Source organism: Mastigoproctus giganteus, chromosome 8, assembly GCF_048544385.1.
Source record: "Mastigoproctus giganteus isolate SK-2022 chromosome 8, ASM4854438v1, whole genome shotgun sequence".
Lineage (NCBI taxonomy): Eukaryota > Metazoa > Arthropoda > Arachnida > Uropygi > Thelyphonidae > Mastigoproctus > Mastigoproctus giganteus.
In genome coordinates this window covers 128736495-128755679 of record NC_143582.1, presented here as the reverse complement: position 1 = coordinate 128755679, position 19185 = coordinate 128736495, and the positions used below count along the sequence as shown (strand labels likewise).

General features: G+C 37.9%; 1 protein-coding gene across 1 annotated transcript in view; it reads right to left on the bottom strand.

Annotated features, from left to right (window-relative positions):
* Positions 1-19185, bottom strand: part of LOC150081816 (transmembrane protein 120 homolog) — a 375137-nt gene that overhangs the window by 155556 nt on the left and 200396 nt on the right. The window contains exon 7 of the mRNA XM_090380327.1: positions 8196-8261. Coding sequence (XP_090236453.1) covers positions 8196-8261 — 66 coding nt within the window. The remainder of the gene's footprint in view (positions 1-8195; positions 8262-19185) is intronic.

The window sequence follows — 19185 nt, the reverse complement described above, 5'->3', positions numbered from 1 at the left end:
CTACCACCTTAAGTGTAGAACCACACAGTTGGTACATTTCTCTGGGTTACTTCTACCCATATGCAGTACTTTGCATTTGTCAAGGTTAAACTTCAGTTGCCACTTCTTAGCCCATCTGCCCAAATTTTCTAGATCCTGTTGCAGTAGCACACTGCCATTACTGTCATTAACAACCCTGCCAACCTTTGTATCACCTGCAAACTTTGACACTAAGCCTGATATACCGTCATCAATATCATTGATAAATATAGAAAACAACAGTGGATCCAATACCGAACCCTGTGGGACTCCACTAATAAAATTAGTCCATGAACAGCAACACCAATTGATTACCACCCTGTGCTTTCCCCCACTCAACCATCCTTTTATCAATTGTACTGCTCCAATTTGTATAATAGTCTTCCATGCGCAACAGTGTCAAAAGCTTTCCTGAAATCCAAATATATGATATCAAAATTATTTTTTGCATCCAGTTCCTTTGTACCAACACCATAATATCCTACCAAATTTGTGAGACAAGACTTTCCCTTCACAAATCCATGCTGTGTCTGAATTATTGCTGGAATCTTGTCTAGTTGATCCTGCAATGCATATTTAAAGAGTGACTCCATTATTTTACCCGGAACAGAAGGTAAATTAACTGGTCTGTAATTATGACTAAGGGTTTGCTTAGTTGCTTTGCTGCCTCCTTTAATATAACTGGATAGATCCCATCCACCCCAGGTGCCTTTCTTATGTTTAACTTCAACAATTTCTCCTCCACTTTACTCTCAGTTATTACAAAATCATTCAGCACCCTGCTACAATTTGATGACCTTCTGCCATTTTCAAACTTTAATATCTCCTCATTTGTGAATGTAGATGCAAAATACTCATTCAGTTTGTTTGCTTTTTGAGCAGGATCATCACCAGTCGAACTATCGATATCAAGTGGACCAATCAGATTCATCCCCTTCCTTTTATAGTTTATATAAGTAAAGAAATCCTTGCTGTTTTTCTTAGCATCTTTTGCCAAGGATTTCTCGTAATCTGCCTCTGCCTGCCTAACCTCCTTTGTGACCTGATTACAGACTAGCTTATATCTGCCATAGGCTTCTGAGTCGCTTGATAATTTATATGCATCCAATGCATTTTTCTCTGTCACGAGTCTCATTAGTTCATTTGATAACCATTTAGGCCTAAACTTTGAACAATATTTCTTAATAGGTATGAAACTTTTAGTAGGTTCACGATTAATTCCTTGAATGCTTCCCACTTAGAATTTGCTGTTGATAACATCGTCAGTTGATTCCACTGTACAGAATTTAAAAAATTGTCTGAGACCACTGTATTCACCTTCATGGAAGCAAAAACCCTTTTCTTTACCCCTGATGGTAATTATATCTTTAAGTAAATTCCACATCAGTACACTGTGATCACTGCCACCTAGTGGTTCCTTTATCTGCAAATTCTTAATACACAAATGATCACTGCTGATAACCAGATCAAGAGTATTACCCTCTCTGGTTGCCTCTCAAACATGCTGCTGCAGAAAACAATCATCCAATAAATCCACAAAAGTCTTACTGGTGTGTGAGTGACCAACCCACAAGTTCCAATCAATATCTGGGAAGTTAAAATCCCCCATTATAAGACATTCTGATTTACTAGCCCACTATTTCTCTGTAAAATTGTTCATTGTACTCATTCGAGTCATTAGGCCTATAACACACTCCTACTCTTATTTTTGCTTTCGCAGTGCTTATGTCACACCAAAGACTCAACAGTGCACTGTTCATCTATATCAACTGGATGTAGGGGGGATGTGACAGAGTTTCCCAATGATTACAGCACAACCACTCATTAGTGGTGTGAGTTGCGTTGTTGTGCAACAAAATTACAGCATTTGTCAGGAATCCTAGTCATTTGCATCGAATGTTGGCTTTCAGTTTTTCCAACGTTGCACAGTAGAGCTGTGCATCGATTGGTCCTCCCTTCAACAAGAAATCCACCAATAGAATGCCCTGGCAATCCCAGAACACTGTGGCTATGACTTTTCGGACACTGGGAACAGTTTTGAATGTTTTGCACACAGGAGATTTTGGATGTTTCCAGGTCATGGACTCTTGTTTGCTCTCCATGGTAAAGTGAGTGATGAACACACATTTTGTCTGCTGTGATTATGCCAGCGAGAAAATCTACTCCTTCGTCGAGACACACCCACATGCATTTTGCTTTGTCCTCCTCTGACAACTGTCAGGGCACCCAGTGGCAGCACACCTTTCAAAAGCCAAGGACATTGTGAACAATTTTGTGAACAGTCGACTTACTCACGTTCGCTATTTGTGCAATTTCATGCAGTTTCACTCGCCTTTTATCAAGAACAATGCCCTTAATGTGAAAAATATTGTCTTCTGTCTTGTGTGATGAAGGCCTGCCCGCCCACCCAATGTCGACCTTCAATGTCAACACTGCTCGCTTTAAATTCATTGCACCAAAACCACACCTGCTTCTTTGTCACCACGTTTTCACCATACACAGCAACCAGTTCATGATGAATATCACTTGGTGAAGACCCTTTTGCTTGCAAAAAGCGAATAACTTCACAAACACCTGTTTTGGACCACACTTGCATGGTAGCTGCCATTTTGCCAAACATGTAAATAGAATTATTTATTAAATTTTTTTATCTCACATGCAGGAAAAATTACAAAAGTGTACTTCGAAATGTTCAATAAAAAGATTAAGACAAGTGCCAGTATAAACACCTGAGGGGCACATGCTTCTGAATCTGATTTTCTATCCTTATTATTAATAGCTTTTCCATCTGTGATATAGCACCTGAACGCTGTTCTGTAATCACTGTTGATCCTTTTACATGTTCTTTTATACATGCACTGGCCTTTAAAATAGCATTCACTGTTGAAGTAGCTGACTGATAATTCCTGTGCAATAGATGACAAACTTTGCCTTGCCTCATAATTCTTAATCATTTTGACCTTCATTTCTAAATCAATTTTCTTTTGTTTCCTAGCACTGCCACCACTTGCACTTTCCTTTGATCGCATTCGTTTCATCATTGTAATAAGAGGCGCCTCCGTAGCCAGGTGGGAAGGAGCAGCAGTGCGTAGCACACGCTTCTTGATTAGACCGGGGTTCAAGCCCATCACCACCAAATACAGAGGATGTGGAAAGGTCAGGGAATGACCACCGCATATCCCCGGAGCAATATGGCCTTAGTTGCTAATGCTCCTAAAAACCAAATAACAAACAAACAAACAATTGTAATAAGCAAATACGATTGAAGAGAAGATTCTAAAATTTATTTGTGTTTTTTATATGACTGAATATTTCTGTGAAGGGGAAACACATTTCACCACGATAACGTAAAAATCCGCACAATTCCAGTTATAGGTATTATTGAAAATGTAATAAGATTGAGTTTACTATTTGTGTATAATTGATAGCACTAAGAGAAAAGCCGAACTAACTGGAAAGTGCAAATTGTTTTTATTGTTTTATGGTTCTGATCTCCAGAAATGTGCTATAGAAAAATATCACAAAGGTGTTAAAAATTGATTCTTAAAACAGAACATATGATAACGATGAAAGTGCAGTGCAATTTCCGTTATAAAAATTACCTTTTAGAGAGATAAATAGCTTAGTTATATAGCAAAAATTTCAACTTCTGAGGTCTTGGAATGAATTACCAAAAAACAATGTATTAGCATTAGCAAAGGCACAAACGCTCAGTCATTTGGTTTTTAGAAGCATTAGCAACTAAGGCCATATTGCTCCAGGGACAATGCGGTGGTCATTTCCGTTATAAAAATTACCTTTTAGAGAGATAAATAGCTTAGTTATATAGCAAAAATTTCAACCATTCACGGGTTCGAACCCTGGCCTAATCAAGAAGTGTGTGCTACGCACTGCTGCTCATGCCCACCTGGCTACGGAGGCACCTGTTCCAGCAAACAACCACCCTTTGGCTAAAGGCAAACTTCCGCACATCTATCCTATACCTGTCCTTCCTCAATTTCAATTTATGCCCTCTCAGGCAATTATTCTGAACAAGAGAAAGAATCCCATCAGCACTGAGCATGCTCAAACCATTCAGAGCTTTATACACCTCAATCAGATCACCTCACAGGTGCCTAGTCTCCACACACTGTAATTTGCAAAACTTAAACCTTTCTTCGTAACAGCAACCTTTTGTTCCCTTCACTAATCTTGTTGCCCTTCTCTGTACTCTTTCCAACAGCTCTACATCCTTCTTAAAATGAGGCCTCACCTGTATACAATACTCAAGGTGTGGCCTGATCATATCCTTATACAAGGGGATAATCACCTCTTTATCCCTGCTAGAAAAATTCCTGTATATCATTGACAATACACCATGAGGTACACTTGCAGACCATCTGCACTGCTCAGAAAACTTCATATCTGCCTGCACAATTACCCCCAGGTCTTTTTCATTCTCTACCACTGTCAGTGTAGTACTACAGAGTTGATATGTTACTCAGAGGTTACTGTTTCCCATATATAGTACTTTACATTTGTCAATGTTAAACTTCATTTGCCACCTCTCAGCCCATCTGCTCAACTTTTCTAGAACGTGTTGCAGCAGCATACTGTCATTAGTGTCATTAACAACCCTACCTATCGTCTGCAAACTTGGACATTAAGCCTGATATACCATCCTCAATATTATTTTCAAATACAGAAAACAACAATGGACCCAGCATTAAATCCTGAGGAACTCCACTAATATCATTAGTCCACGAAGAGCAGTGTCCACTGATTACCACTCTTTGTCTTCTCCCACTCAACCATCCCTTTATCCATAGCAGCAATTTGCCTCCAATGCCACACTGCTCCAATTTGTGCAGCAGTCTTCCATGTGCAACAGTATCAAAAGCCTTTCTAAGATCCAAATATATAATATCAAAATTATTCTTTGCATCTAGTTCCTTTGTGACTACATCATAGTATCCAATCAAATTGGTCAGACAAGAGTTCCCCTTAACAAACCTATGCTATGTCCGAGCTATAACTGAAGTCTTGTCTAGATGATCCTGCAATGCTTCTTTAACCAGTGCCTCTATTAATTTCCCTGGAACAGAAGTTAAACTAACAGGTCTGTAATTACTTCTGTCTCCCTTTGATCCTCCTTTGTGGATCAAAGGGAGACAGAGTCCATGGGTACCTCCCATGCATCGAAGGAAGCTCTCATGATTATGGCTAAGGGTTTGCTTACATCCTTTGCCACCTCCTTTAATATAACTGGATAGATTCCATCCACCACAGGTGCCTTTCCTATGTTTAACTTCAACAATTTCTGCTCCACTTTACTCTCAGTTATTACAGATTATCTAGTTTACTGCCAAAGTTGAATACACCTCTGGCATTCCCCTCCCTGAATAACTCCTCATGTGTGAATGTAGATGCAAAATATTCATTTTGTTTGTAGCTACCTGAGCAGGATCATCAACAGTTGAACCATTGATATCAAGTGGACCAATCTGATTCATCCCGTTCCTTCTACAGTTTACATAAGTAAAGAACTCTTTGCATACTTTGCCAAAGATTTCTCATAATCTGCCTTCGTCTGCCTAACCTCCTTTGTGACTTGGTTACAGACCAGCTTATATCTATCATAGGCTTCTGTGTCACCTGGAATTTTATATGTATCCCATGAAATTTTCTTCTCTGTCACATGTCTAATTAGTTCATCTGACATCCATTTAGGCTTAATTCTTGAACAATATTTCTTAGTTGGTATGAAAAGCCTAGTAGGTTCCAAAATTAATTCTTTAATGCTTCCTATTTTGAATTTGCTGTTGGTAACATCATCTGTTGGTCCCACCGTATAGAATTTAAATACTCTCTCAGACTACCATATTCAGCTTTACGAAAGCAAAAACCCTTCCCTTTACATTTGATAGTAGTTACCTCTTTGAGTAAATCTCACTTCAGCACACTGTGATCACTGCCACCTAGTGGTTCCTTTATCTGCACATTCTTAATGCATGAAGAATCACTACTGATAATCATATCAAGAGTATTACTCCCTCTTGTTGCCTCCCGAACATGCTGCTGCTGTAGAAAACAATCATCTAATAAATCCACAAAAGACTTGCTAGTGTATGAGTGACCAACTCACAAATTCCAGTCATTCTCTGGGAAATTAAAATCCCCATTATAAGACACTCTGATTTACTGGCCCACTCTATTTCTGTGCACAATTTCTCATTATACTCATCAGATTCATTTGTGTGAATCTCACACAATTACACACACACCTACTCTCATTTTTCCTTTACCAGTGCTTATGTCACACCAAACAGACTCAACATCACATTGTCCACCAACATCATTTGAATGCACTTCCTTAGATTTTATGTGTTTCTTAACTAACAGCAGAACCCCTCCTCCCTTCCTGTCCTGTCTATCCTTTTTGTACACATTGTACTCCCCAAATTCCAAATCTGCTCTGCTTATATCTGTGTGACACCATGTCTCTGATATCCCAACAATATCTGCCTTTGATGTCTTGACTAATACCTCAAACTCATTGAATTTATTAAATATACTGCTATCATTGGTGTACATGCAAGTATGCATGCACCTGTTTCTACTCTTAGTTACCTTAACATAGCCCATGTATTTACTTGTTCCATTATGACTCCCAGCAGTCCTGAAAATCCCCACTGCCTTGCTTTCCAGGCTGCTGCTCAATTGCATATCAATAGAAGCAGTGTAAGAGTCCCTTTCACCTCTGCCAGCAGCTACTGTTAATCTATTATTCAAGCACAGACCAGGCTGAGAAAAATTCTACCCATTGATCCTTGCACAATCTCTGCAGGGCCGAATTGATTGACAAGGCTCTTAACATATATTCCTTCCTATTGTGGCTGGGCAGAATTGCAGACATTTTCAAATTCAATCCTATCATGGCTTTTTTTTTTTTTTTCAGTATTGATTTAAACTTGTTAAGTAATTCCGCCAGTGTCATACTCTTAATATCATTAATGCCAATGTGTACAACAATATCACCCTTTGTGCCCTTAAAAAAGATGATATCTGCTCTACAACATCATCAACCTTTGCCCCTGGCAGACATACCTTGGTTCTGTTCCATTTTTCCTTTTTGCAATAAGTTCCCTTTCCCTGACAATAGAGTCACCTACAACAAGTTCCTTTGGGACCAGCACATTCTGCCTTGGTGGTTACCGCTGTGTTATGTGATATTTAAGAGCAAGCTCTGGTGTTTATGTGGGCAGCTGAGAGCTTGATGGGCCCTCAATTTAAATCCTTCGAGGGCATCGAGCCTGTCCTTCATATAGGCTCATAACAATGCTGAGTTTGCACCTGATTTCCTCACACTCCTTACATCACACACACACAGTGACATTCCCCTTGGCAATATCATGTCCTGTTTCTGATTGCTCCACAAACATCAAACAAGCAGTACATTTCAAAAGGCTGTGATTCAGTGGACAACCCCCCTTAGTTTTCCCCCTAGCCACAGCACTCCCACTAGCTTGAGCTTTTTGCTTTGCTGCTGTGGTCTGAGTCATGATTTCAATTCATGCAATGATGAACATGTTATTACCAAATATATGGGATAATCATGCAATGAACATGCTATTACGAAATATATGGCATAATCATGCAATGAAAATGCTATTACCAAAGAAGTGCTCCATTTCATGAAAAAAGGCAACTGTACCCAATAAAATGGCAATTCAGCATAGATGCAATGCATTTCGTGTTTACGATCCCTTAAGGGGATGGGATGCTTTCCTTGTTAATTGGCTAGAGGGATTTCTAAATAAAATTCATGACTTAGAATTTTTGCAACTGACTTTACCTGATTTTTTTTTTTTTTTTTTGAATACTCTTTAATATTAAAACCATAAGATACTGCACACTTTGCAGTTAAACTGGGTTTGTTAGGGAATCAAAGTTCTAATTTAAAAAGATATCTTGATAAGAATTTCAGCATCCATTTCCTTTCTATTAATATTATGCTAATCCCTTCTATTAATATCATGCTATAAATAACTATTATTTAATCATATAATTTAATCTACAAGTCAATAGCCTAGTTAGTGATCAATACAATTACAACAAACAAAAAAAGTTTAATTTATACAGTATACGAACATATAAAAAAGAAATAAAGGCTACATTAGAATTTGAATGATACATACCATAAGATTAGAACACCAGCTAGTAACGTTGTAATGAAATGATGCATCCTCCACCATCCTTTAATCCTAGCAATTGAAGTGATTAAATTCTTTAGCAGATATTTAAAAAAAATTATACACTGATAAAAATAAACTTTTTTTAACTATATATAAAATGGATGATCCCACTTTATTAATATTTCTTTATAATACACTAAACCGAAGTAGAGAAAATTATAATCTTATACAGCTATATCAACTGTAATACCAACTAAACAGTCTTGTACCACAAAATAAATTCTGTTTAAGGAAAATGAATTATAAATTATGCAATGGAAACAGTGTAACCTTAAAATTACAGCACATCCAGAGGCTGCTGGGATCTCTTTAGGACCTTATACTAAATCAATTTATTTATAAAAATAATTTTTTTTAAAAATCATATTCTTTTGTTGTTGTTTGGGGTTTAATGGTGCAAGAGCAACTTCGGCTATATTGCACCTGTTCAAGTTTTGTTATTTCCTGTTATATTGTTACTGATTTGACATATTAGATATGATTGGTTAGGTTTATTAAACTGAGGTATGAAAAGAGTTCACTGACGTTTGATTTTTCTCCCATAATGAGTTCAAGGTTTAATGGCTCATTTGAATGCGATCTGAAAGCTGATTGGCAGGCAATTTGGTATCGTGGACATTCTATGATGATGTGCTTCACTGTTAGTGTGGTCAGACACTGAGGGCATTGTGGAGGATCGTCTTTCATTAGGAGGTAAGAGTGTGTTAAATGTGCACGTCCGATGCGAAGCCGGGCGAGGATAACCTCTTCGTGTCTTTTTGACCCGAAGAGGTTATCTGATTCGAATTTTGACCGAAAACTTGATTTCCAGGATTTCTGCTGTTCTTTGATTTAGTATAATTTATTGTTTGTTTGAGATTTCCAGGTCTGCGTCCATATTTTTTCAGAGGCTTTTTGATTGATGTTTTTAAAGTCATTGAGCGGTATTTTATGCAAGTGAGAATTTTCGTTAGATGGATGTTTTTCAGCATCATCCGCACGTTCATTTCCGAGTATTCTATGTCCAGGAATCCAAATGAATCTGACTCTTTGTTTTTTTTTTCTTAAGATGTGATAAGAAGGAAAGAATTTTTCTTACATATGGATGAGATGGATGATCTTCAGTTTGTAAAGCATACATTGCACTTAATGAGTCTGTGAAAATGATACTTTTTACGAGAGAAGTTTTGGCAATGTGATCTAGGGCGAGACTTATTGCAAACAATTCAGCACGAAAGATATTGAACTCTATTGGAAGAGACTGTGAAATTATGCTGTTTGGCAATACAACTGCAGCCCCAATGTGTGTATCCGTCTTGGATCCATCAGTGTACAGATGAGAATAGTCAAAGAATTGCATTACATAAGAGGAATGTAGCTGTTTTATATGTTGACTTGGGATATTCTTCTGTTTCCATTTTATGAGGACCATGTCACAGTCAACTGAATTGATTTCCCACACTGGAAGGGCTGTGGGGATATCTTGGTAGATTTTATCCATACTTAAGTTCAATTGTGAGAGTATTTCTTTTAGTCTGATGCCTGCAGGTTTGCATATATTAGGTTTGTTCATATATAAATTTTCCCATTTCGGTTTATACAGATATTGCTGTGTTGGATGTCCAGGAAGGCTTTGAACTTTCGCAGCATAGTTCAGAAGAAGGACTTGTCTACGAAGACTGAGTGGGAGTTCGTGGATCTCTGTGTAAAGACTATACACAGGTGTGGTACGAAAGGCTCCGGAAACAATACGTAATGCACTGTGATGAATTGGATCTAACCATTTCAACACACTTTTCCTAGCTGAGGAGTAAATGGGAGAACCATAATCTAATCTGGATCTTATCATTGCACGATAAATGTGCAAAAGTAAGTAACAATCAGCCCCCCATGTCATGGCTGATATCGCTCGTAGAATGTTTAATTTCTTTAAGCACACGGTACGTAGATATTTTATGTGTTCTAGGAAATTTAATTTGGAATCCATTATTAGTCCTAGAAGTCGGATACTACATTTGATTGGCATTTGTTGATTGCTTATTCTTAGTTCTGGGTCAGGATGCATCTTTTGTTTTCTGCAGAAGTGTATTGCCACTGTCTTTTGTACTGAGATTCAATATCCATTATAGATGGACCAGGACTCTATTTTGTTAATTGGAGCTGCCTCTCGATTGTCCACATATTCTGTGAGTGACATGATATTATGAGGTTGTCGGCATATAGATAGGTTTCAACTGTTGCTGGAATAACTTCTGTTATAGGGTTTATTTTGATAGCGAAAAGGGTTGCACTGAGGACTGAGCCTTGGGGGACCCCCCCTGTTCTTGATTGTATATTAGAGACAGAATATGATGGTAGCGGACTTGAAAAGTTCTTTTAGACATGAAATTCTGAAGGAACTTTGGCAGATGACCTCGAAGTTCTAATTTGTGCAATTCAAGAAGGATGCCATATCTCCAGGTAGTATCAAACACCTTTTCAATATCAAGACATATCATTACAAGGCATTCGTCTCGGAGAAAGGCACTGCGTATGTTTGATTCGGCTTTTGTCATTATGTCTATTGTTGATCTATTTTTCCGAAAGCCATATTGGCTAGGACTAAGGAAGTTATGGAAGTCAAGAAATCATGTTAGTCGATTATTCACCATTTTTTCTAGCGTTTTGCCTAGACAGCTAGTGAGGGCAATGGGGCGATAATTATATGGGTTTGAATGGTCCTTCCCAGGTTTTGGAAAGGCCAGTACAATGGAATGTCGCCAAGAGTTGGGATATGTATCATCAAGGTATATCCTATTATAAAGCAGTAGGATCATGCATAAGGAATTTTCAGTGAGGTGTTTAATCATTTGATAGTGGATTCCATCCGGACCTGCTGCACTTTGCTTAGATTTGGCTAGGGCTTTGTGCAATTCATTTATAGTAAAGGGTTGGTTGTATGAAATCTCATGAGCTGCATGGAAATTAATTTTGTATTTTTCGATTTGAGCTTTATATGTTTGAAAGATTGGTCTGTATGATGTTGTTGCTGACAATTCCTCAAATGTTTCTCCTAGTAGATTTGCAATTTTTTCTGGTTCAGTTATGTCATGACCTTTCCAGCTTATGATCGGTTTAGGGACGGTTGAATGTTTGCCTGATATTTGTCTAATTTTATTCCAGATTATTCAGCTGTCCGTATTTCTATTAATTTTGCTTGCAAAAGATATCCAAGATTCTTTCTGAGATTTCCGGCGTATATAACGAGCTTTTGCTCTGGCTTTCTTATATTTTATGAGATTAGTGGTGGTGGGGAACTTTCTGAATTGATTCCAAGCCTTATTTTTTTCTTTCTTTCTTTGCTTCCAAGCATTCTTCATTCCACCACTCCTTGTAGTGTTTATGGAACTGGGTAGCTGTCTTTGGTATTGCAATATTTACTACAGAGATTATTTGATTTGTGACATAAGTAACTGCACTATTGCTATCAGAATGTCTTATAGTTTTCTTATCTAAAGAAGCAGGACATTGCTATTTTTCCCAGTTTGTTTTGCAAAATTTCCATTTTGTACCTCTTACAGATTGTGGTACGTCATTTGTTAGTAGGTGGCACACAACTGGATAATGATCACTGTTGTAGGGATCATCAGAAACAGACTAGTCAAGAAAGCTGGGGAACAGATGGTGAGATCAATTGCGGAGGTAGTCCCTGTTGGTAAATGGACATGGGTGTGGGTACCTGTGTTTAAGAGTGTTAAGTTCCTGCTATCTAGAAGTTTTTCGATCATCTGACCTCTTTTGTCTGTATGAAGTGATCCCCAAATGATATGATGCCCATTTAGGTCTCCCATCAAACAGAATGGAGGTAGTAATTGTTCAATTAAATCCTCAAAATCTTGCAGTGGATACGTATTATTAGGTGAAAGGTAGAGTGAAACTATGGTAAATATAATTCCAGTCACGATGCATACCGTGACTGCTTCAAGGGGTGTTTGCAGCTGAATATGCTTGGATGGGATATTAGAGTCGACCAAAATGGCAACTCTACAATGAGCTGTTGTGTTTTTACGATCTTGCCTATATATGTTGTAGTACTTGATTGAAATACTTATTTGAGGAGTTAGGTTTTTCTTTAAACAGACACTTGCAGGAGTATAGACTGAAATAAGATCTTTGATATCATTTAGGTTACTTAGAATACCACGACAATTCCACTGAAGAAGTGTATGCATTATTTGGGTTTAGAAACTGGTTCAGATGACTTACGATGGGCTGCCTGTTTGAAATGATCTGTTTTGATTTTTTCTTTTTTAGGGAAGCTTGGTCGGCTCCCACTGTCCATGTCATCACTTGCATAAAGTTCCAGGACTGGTTCATCTTCTTGCCCTTTTTCATCGATTTCCATATTGTTAGTATTTTTTTCTTTTTTGTCTACAGGTTTCGTGGGATTTGTACTGCTTGGTGTTGGGTCTTCAGCATCTGGTGAGATTATAATGGGTGTATTAATTGCCTGGTCAGCTTTTGATCTTGTTTGTAAAAGTAGGTTACGTGCCCAGTCCCCTATTGAGATGTTCAGCGGAACTGAGATGTCAGTCTGTGTTGCAGTTACGTTTGTTTTGTGCACTGTAGTTGCTGCTGTTGCATATGATCTCACTGCTGGAAGTAGTGGTATCTGCTTTTTGGCTTCTTGGTATGTGACCTTATGTTCAGTTTTATATTTCTGAACTTGCTTCTCTCTCTTCCATATACTGCAGTCTCTGGAATAAGCAGGGTGGTCTCCTTTGCAATTTGGACAGTGGGGAGACTCTATATGACATTCTTTATCATTATGACCTTTTGAGCCACATGTGGCACATACAGCTTGACCTCTGCATACTGTTTGGGAATGGCCATACTTTTGACACTTGAAGCATCTTATTGGAATGGGGATGTAGGGCTTTACCTGGCAATTTAGGTATCCCGCTTTCACTGATGCTGGTAGGGTAGGTGTGTTGAAAGTAAGTATGATAGTGCGGGTTGGTATAAGGTTTCCATCCTTTTTGATAAGAATTCTGTTTTGGAGATCCCATTTGGAGGTCCCATTCCACGATAACCCCTTTTGATGTATTTAAAGTGACATGTGGAGTGACATGGGAATCCCACCAAAAGTTGTTGTTTTAAGAAGTAGCTCAGAATGACGGTGATTTAAAATGGAAAAGAAGCGACTCACACATATTCTTTTAATCACTTCAACAATATCTATGAATTCTGCCTGTCTTCATCAAATTTTCATCCTACACAATTTGTTTAAATTTTGTCGAGAGTTTAGAGTAGTGGCAGCTTGCATAAATTACATAATCTAACTATGAGAACATCACATGCATTCAGTTATCGATAACATTACTCTGCATCATTTTCGATATTTGTAAACCAATAGCTGTTTTTAACTCAGTTTTTTTAAGTCAGAATTGTTATTTGTTTTTTTCTATCATGCAACGTTTTTTTCACAAATCATTTAAGTTGATTTCATGAGTTATATTATTAAATGTATTAAGTTAGGAGAAAATACTGGGAATTTGTAAACTAAATTTTCATATTTTGGCAACATTGCCTTCAGTCATTTGTTTCTTGACTTTGAAAGCTCCATTCATCAGTGTGTGACAGTTTATTTTTGAGGCTATTGTGTCAAAAGTGTGCTGAAAAGTGAGTAAAATGTCTTCACACTGAACATGGACACTCCGAACTTATATTGTTATATTAGTGAAAGTTATATAGTCCTCAAGCAAAGACAAGACGTTACAGAATTTGTAAAAAATGTATATTGTGCTTATTTTGGAGTGAAAATTGGTGACAAAGACAAGATAAACAATGAGCTCCATATAAAGTTTACCAAACCTGTGTTGAAGCATTGAGATTTGAGATTGTGGAAAAATGGTAAAATGAAGACTATGCCATTTGCAATTCCCATGATTTGGCGGGAGCCTACAAACCATGGTGAGGACAGTTACTTTTGCTTAGTCAATGTATAACGATAAAATGCAAAGAGTAAGAAGGGCATTATGTATCATAATATTCCATCTGCTATTAGACTAGTCCCACATGGAGATAACCGGCCGATTCCGTGCCCTCCACTTATATCGGAGAATGTAACAGCAGAGACTGCTGAAAGTGAAGCTTCTGAAGTCTACACCCATGAAGACACTGAGTCCAGTACTCAACTGTTTTCACAGCATGAATTCGACAATTAGCATCAGCATTAGCAGTCACATATGATGCAAGAAAGCAAGCTTGTACAGCATCAGCCAAAAGAGGAAAAAAAAAACACCTTGAAATTTCACCTATCTATTCCCTCAGACAGTTTGTCTACTTCTTCCTTTGATTTATCAACACTATCAACTTCCACAATAAATGGAAGTCTGTTCCAGGAATTAACCACTTGCTCACTAAAGGCAAACGTGTGCACATCAATCCATCCAGCAGCTCTACATCCTTCCTAAAATGAGGCCTCCAGACCTGTATGTAGTACTCAGGTTGTGGCCTGCCCATTGGCTTATACAATGGTATAATCATCTTATTCCTGCTAGCAAAATTTCTCAATATCATTGACAAAACCCCATGAGCTGTCCAGGCAGATTGTCTGAATGGCTCAGAGAACTTGATATCTGACAACACTATAACAACCCAAGTCTTTTTCATTTCCTATTAAGCTAGTGCAGTACCACATAGTTGGAACATTACTATGGGGATACTGCTAACCATATGCAGTACTTTGCATTAATCAATGTTAAAATTCAGTTGCCATTTTTTGGCCTCTGCCTAACTTTTCTGGATCCTGTTGCAGTAGCATACTGTCATTACTGCCATTAACCACCCTGCCAAACTTTGTATCATCTGCAAATTGTATATTAAGCTTGATATACCGTCGTCAATATCAGTGATAAATACAGAAAATAACAATGTGCCCAACACAGAACCCTGGGGAACTCCACTGATAACATTGGCCTACAAACAGCAGAGTCCACTGATTAGCATTCTGTCTTCTCCCATTCAAGCATCTCTTTATTCATATCAGCAGCCTTGCCCTTAATGTTACACTGCTCCAATTGTACAGCAATCCTTTATTTGCAACGGTAACAAAATCCAAGTATAAAATATCAAAGTTATTTTTTGCATCCAGTTTCTTTGTGACCACATCGTAGTATTAAATCAACCCGGTCAGATGAGATTTCCCCTTAACAAACTCATGCTGTGTCTGAACTATAACTGCAGTCTTGTCTAGATGATTCTGCAATGCTTCTTTAACCAGTGACTCCATAATTTTTCCCAAAACAGAAGTTAAGCTAACTGGTCTTTAATTACTTGTGTCAACCTTTGAACCCCCTTCGTAAATTTGGAATACATTCACACATCTCTAGTTTGTGGGAACCTTCCCTGAATCTAAGGATGCTCACATAATTATGGCTAATGGCTTTCTTACTTCCTTTGCCGCCTCCTATAGTATAACTGGATAGATCCCAAATGCCCCAAGTGCCTTTCTTATGTTTAACTTCAACAATTTCCCTTCCACTTTCCTCTCACTATTACAAAATCATTTAGTTCCCTGTTAGAGTTTAATAAACATATGGCCTCCACTTACCTAAAAAATTACTCATGCGTGAATGTAGATAAAAAATACTGATTCAGTCTGTCAGCAACCTGAGCAGGATCATCAACAGCGAACCATCGATATCAAGTGGACCAATTTCATTCATCCCCTTCCTTCCAGAGTTTATATAAGTAAATAACTCTGCTGTTTCTCTTTGCTTCCCTTTCCAGGTATTTCTAGTAATCTGCCTTTGCTTCGCTAAGCCCCTTTTGGGACTTGATTACAGACTAGCTTATATCTACAATAGGTATAAATGTAGATATAAGTGTCGTCAGATAATTTATATGCATCCCACGCATTTTTCTGCTCTGCTATGAGTCACATTAGTTCATCTGACATCAATCTAGGTCCAAACTTTGAACAGTATTTCTTAAGATAGACCATCGAAAAAAATGATGGTCTGTTTTAAAATCAGGTTTGGAATCCGAACCTGAAGTGCCAACACATCTTTCTGACACTAGACGGGAAGCACATATTAAAGCTACAAGAGCAATTATAAATAATTATGATTCAATTATCGATGCTTTAATTAAATTACAGGATGATGAATACGAAAACAGTGAAATCAAAAGGGAAGCCTCTATTATTCACGAAAAATTGGAAGAACTTAAAATTCTGTTTATGCTTGTGCTTATGGAATTATGTATTGGAACAGTTTCACAAAACTAGCAAAATATTAGAAGGCCATCAAATATAATTAAGCACGTGTTCAAAACTGTATGCATATTAGCATTAGAAGAGGCATATGTGTGAGAAAGCAAGCTTATATAACATCAACCAAAAAATTTTAAAAAATAAAAATAAATAAATAATAAAATAAAATAAAACCCCTTCCAATTTCACTCATCCATTCACTCCAAATGTTTGTCTAGCTCTGCCTCGAACTTATTTAAGTTGCTGACCTACACTACAACAGATGGAAGTTTGTTCCAACTATCAACCACCTGCTGGCTAAAGGTGAATTTCCGCACATCTATTCTACAATTACCTTTCCTCAATTTGAATTTATACCCCCCCCTCAGGTGAGTAATCGAGGAAGAGGAAGAATATTGCGCTTGCTCACTCCATTCAAGGCCTTATACACCTCCCAGGTGCCTAGTCTCCAGAAGCTGCAATTTGCAGACTTAAGCCCTTCTTGGTAACACCAACCCTTTGTTTCATTCACCAATCTCGTTGCCCTTCTCTGCACTCGTTTAAGCAGCAAGACATCTTTCCTAAAATGAGGCCTCTAAACCTGTATATAGTACTCAAGGTGTGGTCTAACAATTGCCTTTAACGAGGGAACAATCACCACCTTATCCCTGCTAGAAAAATTCCTGTATATCACTGACAAGACATCATGAGCTATTCTTGCAGCATTTTTTCATTGCTCAGAAAACTTCATATCTGACTGCACAATTACCCCCAGGTCCTTTTCATTCTTCACTACCCGAGTGTAGTACCACCAGCTGATACGTTACTCTGTGGTTACTTCTACCCATATGCAGTACTTTACATTTCTGAATGTTAACCTTCAGTTGTCACTTCTCAGCCCATCTGTTTACTTTTCCAGATCCTGATGCAGTAGCATACCATCATTAACCCTGCCAATCTTTGTATCGTCTGCAAACTTAGACATTAACCCTGATATACCTTCATCAATATCATTGATAAATACCGAAAACAACAATGGGCCCAACACCAAACCCAGGGGAACTCTACTAATAACATTAGTCCATGAAGAGCAGTGTCCATTGATAACCACTTTCTGTCTTTTCCCACTCAACCGTCCTTCATCCATTGTAGCAACTTTCCCTTAATGCCATACTGCTCCAATTTGTATAGTAATCTTCCGTGTGCCACAGTATCAAAAGCTTTCCTAAAATCCAAGTATACGATATCAAAATTATTCTTTGCATCCAGTTCCTTTGGGACCACCACATCATAGCATCCAATCAAATTTTGTCAGACAAAATTTCCCCTTAACAAACCCATGTTGTGTCTGAACTATAACTACAGTCTTTTCTAGATGATCCTGCAATGCTTCTTTAACCAGTGATTTTATTACTTTCCCTGGAACACAAGTTAAACTAACAGGTATATAGTTACTTGTGTCACCTTTTGAACCCCCTTTGTGAACTGGTGATACATTTGCACACCTCCAATCAATGGAGACCTCCCCTGAGTCCAAGGAAACACTCATAATTATGGCTAAGGATTTGCTTACTTCCTTTGCTGCCTCCTTTAATATAACTGGATAGATTCCATCCACTGCAGGTGCCTTTTTTATGTTTAACTTCAACAATTTCTCCTCTACTTTTCTCTCTGTTATTACAAAATCATTTAGCTCCCCATTAGAGTTTGAAAAATTTCTGGCATTCACCTCCTTGAATAACTCCTCATGTGTGAATGTAGATTCAAAGTACTTATTCAGTTTATCAGCTACCTGAGCATGATCATCAATAGTCAACCCATCTATGTTAAGTGCACCAATCTGATTCATCCCTTTCCTTCTAGAGTTTACATAAGTAAAGAACTCTTTGCTGTTTTTCTTTGCATCCTTTGCCAAAGATTTCTTGTAATCTGTTTTTGCCAGCATAACCTTCTTTGTGACTTGATTACAGACTAGTTTATATCTGCCATAGGCTTCTGTGTCACCTGATACTTTATATGCATCCCATACATTTTTCTTCTCTTCCACAAGCCTCATTAGTTCATCTGACATCCATTTAGGCCTAAATCTTGAACAATATTTCTTAGTTGGAATGAAAAGCCTAGTAGCCTCCAAAATTAAGTCCCTGAAGGCTTCCCATTTAGAATTCAATGTTGGTAACATCATCAGTTGATCCCACTGTACAGAATTTAAAAACTGTCTGAGACCCCTGTAATCACCTTTGTGAAAGCAATAGCTCTTCCCTTTAGCCTTGATGGTAGTTACATCTTTAAGTAATTCCCCCATCAGTACATTGTGATCAGTCACCCAGTGGTTCCTTTATATGCAAATTTTTAATGCATGAATAATCACTGCTGATAATCAGATCAAGTGTATTACTCCCACTGGTTGCCGCTCAAACATGTTGCTGTAGAAAACAGTCATCCAATAAATCCACAAAATTCTTGCTAGTGTCCGAATGAACAACCCACAAGTTCTAGTTGATATCTGGAAAGTTAAAATCTCCCATTATAAGACATTCTGATTTACTGGCCCACTCTATTTCTCTGTATAATTGCTCATTATACTCACCAGATTCATTAGGCCTATAACACACACCTACTCTCATTTTTTCTTTGCCAGTGCTTATGTCACACCAAACAGACTCAACATTGCATTGCATTGTCTACCAACTGGATACACTTCCTTAGATTTTATAT